This window comes from Aptenodytes forsteri, unplaced genomic scaffold (genome assembly GCF_000699145.1).
Source record: "Aptenodytes forsteri isolate BGI_AS27 unplaced genomic scaffold, ASM69914v1 Scaffold357, whole genome shotgun sequence".
NCBI lineage: Eukaryota > Metazoa > Chordata > Aves > Sphenisciformes > Spheniscidae > Aptenodytes > Aptenodytes forsteri.
This window is the reverse complement of record NW_008795671.1, coordinates 1,049,307-1,058,236: the sequence shown is the minus strand read 5'-3', so window position 1 is coordinate 1,058,236 and position 8,930 is coordinate 1,049,307. Positions and strand designations below refer to the sequence as shown.

The 8,930-nt window shown below is 39.1% G+C and overlaps 1 protein-coding gene across 1 annotated transcript in view; it reads left to right on the top strand.

Annotated features, from left to right (window-relative positions):
• UTRN (utrophin) overlaps positions 1 to 8,930 on the top strand; it is a 419,780-nt gene that overhangs the window by 102,594 nt on the left and 308,256 nt on the right. Inside the window, exons 14-18 of the mRNA XM_009282506.2 lie at positions 797 to 904; positions 1,483 to 1,662; positions 3,016 to 3,185; positions 5,518 to 5,641; positions 7,399 to 7,486. Of these exons, the coding sequence (XP_009280781.1) occupies positions 797 to 904; positions 1,483 to 1,662; positions 3,016 to 3,185; positions 5,518 to 5,641; positions 7,399 to 7,486 (670 nt within the window). The remainder of the gene's footprint in view (positions 1 to 796; positions 905 to 1,482; positions 1,663 to 3,015; positions 3,186 to 5,517; positions 5,642 to 7,398; positions 7,487 to 8,930) is intronic.

Here is an 8,930-nt window from a genome sequence, read left to right as displayed (position 1 = left end):
GCTGAACTTGATAGAGAGCTGGGTATTCTAGTCTATGGAGGTGGCTGTGCAGCAGCAGCAGTATGTTGCAACATAATATAAAATGTATAAAATCCTTCCTGATACTTGATGCCAGTTATTGCTGGAGTTTCCGTAGGAGTGCTGTGTGACCGAAGAGAAGTGAGATCCAGGACAGGTTTCCTAGAAAAAAGTGGAAAAAGTTTGAGATCCCTGAGTTAGCACTATCCAGAGCAGACCACTCCAGCTTTCAGCAGTTAATGAGACAGTATTTGCTGAAGTTATTTTGCAATTGGAAGTAGGTACAGTAAACAGGGAAGTGACTAATTAATATCTGAGTCTTTGACCGACTGCCTGGACTAAGAGAGCTCTGAATCAGTGGTGTAGCTTCTGTGAGAAAATGCTTGTAATGGCTGGTTTTGAATCACAGAGGAAGAAGGGTGGAGAATGAAGGAAAGCATACATACCATTTGATATATTTAATTCTAATATAATTTATAAGTCCTACGTCAGCTTTATGGTGGATATCCAGTCACTATAAATAACTTTGGGGGGGTGCGCTCTGATATATTGAGAAATGGTTTTGTTGAAATTGTTTTGCTGGAAAGTATTACTTAGTTCTCTGATCTGATATTTTTTTGTCCCCTTTTATGTGCTATTTTTGTTAATGCCAACTGAAACTCCTGCATATAAAGACTGCAGAACTGTGCTTTGAACGCAAAGATCTTAAAGAAAGAATTGTCAATAGCTGTTTGACAAACCTGGTATTTTCTTGTGCTATTTTTCTTACAATCTGCAGTGCTTATTGAAAGCTTGGTTAACTGAGAAAGAAGAGGCTTTGAGTAAGGTCCAGACAAGCAACTTCAAAGATCAAACAGACCTGAGTGTGAATGTTCGAAAACTAGCAGTGAGTATGGCTATCCTGCTCTATCCTGTCAAGTCTCATAGACTAAATGAATGACAAATTACCAGTGTGACCCCAGTAGGAGCTGTGAATGCATGATACTTTGGAAGCCAGGACAATATTCTCTCCTTGCCAGATTCTTCCACTTGAATTTAAAAAATGTGTACAACTTACTCCGTGGCCATTCCAGGTTGGCATGCCAAACTTTGAAACAGCTATCCTGGGTTTTTGACAGGGTTTGGAGTTTATTGCAGGCTACCAGTCAGCTGTGTTTTCCAAACTGTGGGTTTGTGGTTTGTGTTTTTTGGTTTGTTTTTTTTAATACATTGGTGCAGCCTGAAGCAGAACTAATAATTTGTAACTGTTACTCAAGAGATACTGCTGACTGCTCTAGGAGCTGTTTCAGGGATGTGCTTTTTTTAAGAGTGTCTGTTAGTGCTTTGTTACACAAGAGAGAACTGTTTTGAAACCTATGATGCCTCTGGCTCAGTACATTTTTTTTTTTTTCCCCTCATGGAATTAAAAGCTAAGGGGTGGCAGAATACTTGATGTCATCTTTTAATGTTTTCTTTTAACTTCAGATCTTGAAAGAGGACATGGGTATGAAACGGCAAACACTAGACCAGCTGAATGAGCTAGGTCAGGATGTAGCCCAAATCCTTGGGAATGGCAGAGCATCCAGTAAAATCGATCAGGATCAAGAAGAACTAACTCAGAGGTGGGACAGTTTGGTTCAGAAGCTAGAGGATTACTCTAACCAGGTACTTAACAAGGCTTTATTACTTTTTAGCTGTTTAGATATCTGTATGTATGCAAACCTCATTGATACTGTCAGCAAAACTGCCCAAGCGAGTTCTTGGCATCAGGCTAGAGAGGTAGGTGAGTGCTCTTTCACGTGGGTCTGACTTTATCTGCTGACAAAGCTGTCTGCGTTTTTTGGTCTTCAAAACCCCAAGTTGTTAACCTGACTAGTACTATTACTCCTTTCTCACACAGATTAAGCTTCATTTTTCTGATGAGTAAAGCAGGCTTGCCATGTATTATCAATCAATGCAAATGCCTTTAAACATTATAAGAGTGCTGGGACTGGATTAAATCTGATACTAAAAGAAAACAAAGACAAAACCCAAAACCCAGAATAGATAAATAAATGGGAGTCATACAAGCATTTATGCTCTGTGAGTATGATTTCTCATCTGTTGAAAATAGAGTAGTTGTATGTTTGCTATGTAATGATGATAGCCAAGCTGGATTGTTAAATGTTTATTTTAGTATTTTGAGTGCTTGGTAATATTTTTATTTAGACAGAACTCCCATGGGCTTCTGTGAGAATTTTGTTTGATAGTTTTGACTCATGTGTCCCTTTTTTGTGATTAAAATGTTTTGACTCATGTGTCCCTTTTTTGTGATATTAAAATGTTGTTATGGTGAAGGCTGTGGCACTGATTCATGATCCATTTAGTGTATAGTGAATGAGTTGTGCAGTCTGAGTAAGGGGTCCATTTCAGCCACGTGACTTTAATTTGTTCTTGCATTTGAGTCAAAGCACTGGAGGGTGCCAAATCCTGTCTTCATCCTTTCACTCCCCTAAATATCAAGCACATACTTAGAACTTACAGGTTGATTCCCATGGGACTTACTTTATAACCCGTTAAAGAGTGTGGAAGGTTTCTATTGACTTGAGTGAGTTTTTAGGTCAAATCGACTGTGTATTAGCTCTTTCTGAGATCTAGGCTTGGTTTTATGGGGTATGAGTATAAAATACAGAATTGTGTGTTAATAAACCCAAAGGACCTTGGTTCTTTCTGTGAACCAAGTAATTATAAAAGAAAATAGATATAATGCTTATTTTGTTGATTTTAGTTCACTTGGACGGGCATGAAATTCTAGTTGAACTGAGTTTTGATGTGTGGTTCACATCTGTAAAATGAGAATAATGAAGTTTTTCTCTGGAGTGCATCTATGGTAAAGGTGCTTCATGATGGCTAGATGTGGTCATTTGTAGGAGTGAATGAATGGGCTTTTATGACTGATGAATAAAAGGAACTAAGCAAAAGCAATTCAGTTTGTGTTAGAAATGGCATTTAACCCTTTTGCTAAATTATTTTGTATAGGTAACTCAAGCTGTAGGAAGCATAGGGATGTCACAGGTTTCACAGAAGACTGCTGCAGAAACAACGCCATTGAAGGAACAGGTAGTGGTTAAACAATCCAGACAGGAGTTGCCCCCACCGCCACCCCCAAAGAAAAGGCAAATCCCAGGGGACGGTGAAGCAAAGAAAAAGTAAGTCTATGTCACTGCCATTTTCCCTTGCTTGCTAGATACTATATAGACTCATGTCTCCTGGTCTTGGGTTTTGATTCTTCTTTTATGCAAGTGAGGAATACTTAAGTTGCGGTTGTGAGGTTGGGTTTGGGGAAGGAAATGTTATGTACAGCCTTCTTTTCAGAGCAACAGAAAGCCTGCAGCTTCCATTAATTTCAAAGGGAAACAAGGGTGTTTTGTTTCTCAAAAAAGTAGGTCTTCAGTCCTTTGTACCTCAGTTCTTTTGCTGAAAGATATAGTTAATTCTATTTACTCTCTTTTGGAAAAACATCTTCTCATCTTTGGTTAAAAAGTGATGTGAAAGTACCAAGTATTTTGATTTATTTATTATTTATTTCTAATCTTCATAAAATATATGGGAGAAACTGCACAAAAAAGGCTCAGAAACCTATTCCATCTCTCTGGTATTTAGTAATAAGAACAATATTAGAGTGATGTCTCCTTTCACAAGTATATCCGGAGTGGCGACTGATTTGGCATGTATAAAATCATAGAATGGTTTGGGTTGGAAGGACCTCTGAAGATCATCTAGTTCCAACCCCCCTGCCGTGGTCAGGGACACCTTCCACTAGACCAGGTTGCTCAAAGCCCCATCCAAAGTGCCCTTGAACACTTCAGGGATGGGGCATCCACAACTTCTCTTGGCAACTTGTTCCAGTGCCTCACCACCCTCACAGTGAAGAATTTCTACCTAATATCTAATCTAAATCTACTCTCTTTCATTTTAAAATGGTTACTCCTCGTCCCATCACTACGCTCCCTGATAGAGTCCCTTCCCATCTCTTCTCTAGGCCCCCTTTAAGTACTGGAAGGCTGCTATAAGGTCTCCCTGGACCTTGCTCTTCTCTAGGCTAAACAGTATTTAATAACATGTGTTGCAGTGCCTTTATTAAATAGCATAACTAAAACTAAAGGAATTGTTTCAAGATAAATTAAGAAAGTAAATTCTGTATACTCATCATTTTGCTTTTTGTGCTTGCCTGAGAAAATGCTCATTTCTTTGAGGTGTCACTAGTTTAAACCTTTAGCAGGTCATTTAGGGAAAGGATAGAGGGCTGCGTCAAGAGCAGGGAGTCGCTGTGCTAGGTGATGTGTGTTCACACAGTGAAGAAGAGTTGTTCTCCTCATTTTTCTGGAGGAGGACTGGAAGTTTGAAGGGGTGAGGAACCACCCAAACCCTCTTGAGGACCCTGGTCAGAACCTCTGAGCCCTGGTGGGGGTGATGTGAGCATGTGGGTGTCCCAGGGCAGTAACGCAGTTGGCAGCCCATCTGTCCCTTCTCTCTGTGTGTCTCATGAGTTGCAGAAACTATTTTAGACTTTGAAAGCAAAAATGATTTGACCTGTTATCTTTTTTCCTAGAGTTCAAACTGTATTGAGGACAGAGTCAGTTAAAATAGGTTAAACTTTCTGATGCTTTTGCCTGATCCCAGTTACTTATGTTGAAACCAACAAATGGCCAGTAACTAGAATTTTGCAGGTTTTCCCACGAAAACTTCGAGTGACTAACAGTGACTTCTGCATTTGTTGATAGGCTGTTATTCCATGTTAGGATTTACACTGTGTTAAGTAGCATAATTGTAATATGGCCTGACTTGTGGTCTGTGTAGTACATATATCCTTCTCTCAAGTTCTGCACAGTATTGGTCTATTTGGGAGTTGGTTTTTTGTTTGTTTGTTTTTGTTTTTTGGTGGTGGTGGGTTGTAGCTTAGAGGTTTTAGGCATAAGAAAGTTCTGTTGGTATAGACATGTCCAACTGTAGCCAAAAATACTAAGCTATAAGCTAATCTTTAGTCAACTAAGCGTTCAGAAATGTTTGTCCGCTGCCATGAGTGCTTAAGCTGCTGGCTTTTTCTTCAGACTAAATAGTGTTGTAGACTCCTACAAAATCTAGAACTGTAATTCTTATTTGTCTTATTGCTGAGGTTTAGTTTATTACTTCCAAAATACCCAGCATTGAGAGAGATCTTTTGTGATGTATTAAAAGAAACAGTAATAATTTGCATGAAGATATATATAAAAAAATTAAGAAATCAGTTTCACCACACATTCTCAATTTGCTCCCAAAAGCTAATATCAGGGACATAATTTTTACTATGGCAGGGTTTTGAAAGTCTGTGTCTGTCCTACCACCCGTGGGTAGTAGTATGAGAAACATGAATCTTGTGTGCAGCCTTGCTGTTTTGGGATTGAGTAATGTGCTGAACTTTAAGACCTCTGATTTTTAAGACAGTGACTGAATAGGGAAAAATGACCAAAAAAAAAAAAATTGTCTGACCTTTTAAACCAGGTTTGAGGCTGAAAGTGCTGAGCTCTTGAACTGGATTTCAAAATCAAAATCTGCCATTCAGGCCACAGACATCAGAGAGTACAAGAAGATGAGAGAGACTTCAAACATGAAAGAAAAGTTGAAGGTAAAATGGGGAGATAGAGAGTATTCCGGTGAATAGTATATTTTGTCTCTAAGATGGCTGTCATTTGGAGGTGTGGGCTGATCCACATGCTTCGTGGGGATTAAGTCCTTTGGTTAAATAGTTTCAGAACTGGATATACATGGAAATCTCTGACCAGCTGGACACAAACTTTTGCTGGTGTTGGGTTGCATAAACCACAGTAAATTTTATAAAACATGTATTACTGATGTCTCCTTTGGAGTTCTGATAAATGTCTGTCTTCAGGATTAGTATTTTTTCCACTAAGCAGCATATTTTGGCTTTATGTTTCACAGTTGGAGATGGACTTGATTGACACCACTTTTATAATCTTGGCAGAGATGGGCCAGTGGGCTGCTCAGAGACCCCTTGAATCATGCTGTGACACTCTGCACACACTGTACCACCCAGGGTCCAAAGTGGTCCATTGTTATAATGTTTGGACACATTGTTTGCTCTGTTAATTTTGGAGAAAACCTGATAGTTACAACTCATGTATGTTATTACTGACTTGAAAGACAGAACACAATTTTACAGGATCCTGTGGGAGCCATGAAATAACCGTTTTATCTTCTATTCCTTCTGTTTCAGGAACGTATTCTTTCCTTTTTTGGTCCTTGAGCATGCTTTGTTAATGAAGGCTTACTGGGGCTTTAGCAGGACCTGAACCTGCTTTTGAAATCAAAGGCAATACTTAAAAATATCTATAAGGAGACTCCTTCTCAGTGCTGTAGTGCAAAATGGTGCCAGTAGGAATGTTTGGAATGGCAGTACTGTTGGAAATACAAACCAGAACAACCCTCCCAATAGTTTATTTATAGGTCTTTATGAATGTTTATAGCCCTTTATAAAATAGGCTCCAAGATGAACACCAGGTTCCCATGAACAGCACTGTTTTTAAATGATTGGGCTCTAAGTGGGTAGGACAGTGTTTGTTTTTCCCAACTATGCAAATAAACGGATGCTGCTTCTGAATTTACTGTAGCAAGTCTAAACCAGAGTAATGAGCTTGGACATTAGTTTTGAAACGATTTGGAGATGATTGTTGTAATCTCAGAGGATATTGAAGTTGTGGTGTTGTGGCCTTGTGGCCAGGGAACTCATCTTTCCTCTGTGGATGTATTCCACCTCTTGGCTTACACAGGAACATTCATCAATATGTATGACTTGAGGGAGGAACTTGTTCCTCTAAAAATATTGGTAGTCACATAGGATTTCCCTCACCATTTCTTTATGAAGGAGAATGAAGCACTAGTGCTTATGAGAGTAGATTACTAGTATGCCATAGTTCTTGCTAGCTGGACTTCTAGGGAACAGGTGGTTGTTCCCTTCTACTGGACATCTGAGCAGAGACTGTAGAGGCAAAGGGACTATTTAAAAAAGGTCTTTTCTCCACTGAGTCACATTAAATAATTACAGTTTTTGACCACGGGTGACTTGTTTTAGCTAGCGTCCCAATATCTGATTTCACATAGCAGGATTGTCACCCCTTTTAACAATATTTTATTCCTGGTGGTGGTGCACTAGTCTTTTGCTTGCCTGGTACTTGTGAGAGCTAACTCCTTTTGCATTTGTTTTCAGAACAAACAGTGCTAACATGCATCTTAGAAGGTGCTGTATCCAAGAAAAATGGAGTGTGTTTTGGGTAGTAGTGGGAAAATGTGTTACCTGGGGGTGGGGGGGAAGTCAAGAAAAATGACCCTCTCTGAAACTGTATTCTTTTGGGGTTCACTTTGTAGGTGATTGAAAAAGAAAGGGTTGAAAAAAGCCAAAAGTTAGATGAACTGAAACGAAGTGGACATATTCTTTTGGATCAAATGGGAAAGGGTAAGCAACTTCAAGGTTTCTCTGTTTTGTGATTTAATCAGATGAGTTGCTGGGAAATAATACTGAAATACGCTATCTCCAGTTAAGCTTCACAATATATTCCTTCCCTCTCCCTCCATTTTCATTCCTTCAGAGGCACTGGTCATTGTTACTGTTACTAGTTATTGATGTGTGTTTTGTTTCTATTAAAGCTTATAGAAAAGCAATATTAATATTTTTTGCTTAATGTGTGTGTGTTGCTTTACAACCTTTTAAGGGTTATTTTTATTGAAATATAAATAATTTCTTAAAATGGCAGTAACGTGCTTTTGGGGAACGGAGTTGGTTTAATTTTAAATTGTGTTGAGATTTTAAGTATAAAATTTTAAAATATAACTGCCTTAAAGAAGTGGAAATTTTGAAACCAAATTTAGGCTTGATAAATGTGTGTGTATCTCTCTTTATTCGTAGTTTTCTTCATTTCTGTAAAAACTGTCAGTATGTTTTGATGATACAGTCACAATTTATGGCTCAAAGGCAAGAGAGAAGCCTGCATACTTGCGAAAATGATTGATTGTCAATTAAAACACTTATCCCTGGAAGCTTATAATTAACACTAGTGAAAGTTGAATCTTTAAGCCTTGCCAAAATCTTGTTTCATAATATGACAAAACTCCATCAGTGAAATGTGTCTTTCTCAATAAAAAAGCTGTTCATATCATCCAGAGATAGTCTCTTAGATCAGCTATGCACTTGGCTTCTGGTGAAGTTGCTATGACAGGTAACATTCAGGCCAGTGAAAGGATGGTATCGCTGTCCTACATAGTGACCAGCATCCCTTTTGGAAAATGCTAATTTCCATTGGATTTCCCAACCATCACATTTTTTCCCACCCAGCCCCTTTGCCTAGATGCCCCAGTCTAAGTATCTCCAATCCTCCCCTCCTTGCCTACTACAGCTGAAGCTTTTTACAGTGGGTGCTATTGCCCTGAAGCTGATGGCTGGAAGCCACTGATTTGACCTGGAGTTTGGGTTATAAAAACTTGTAGCTGTTCCTTGCCTTCAAACCTGGAGAGAGATCCTCCCTCCCTCCCTCCTTTATAAACCCCTCCAGCTGTGATAAGTCATGGCTATGAAAGCAGTATCTGATCATAATGAGAAATGCATAGTTCAAAAACTGGTTCGTATCAGCAAAATATAAGATACAGAAATTGCTTCCTAATTGTTTGCCATCTTAAAGTTTGGGATATATAGAAAATAACCAATCTGGGTTACTGGGGTGACTGTCACGATTGAAGTGCTGCAATGAATGGCTATAGACTCTTCAGAAGGGACAGGCGAGGAAGGAGAGGTGGTGGGGTGGCCCTGTATGTTAGGGAGTGTTTCGATTGTCTAGAGCTCAACGATTGTGATTGATAATGATACGGTTGAGTGTTTATGGGTAAGGATGAGGGGGAAGGCCAAC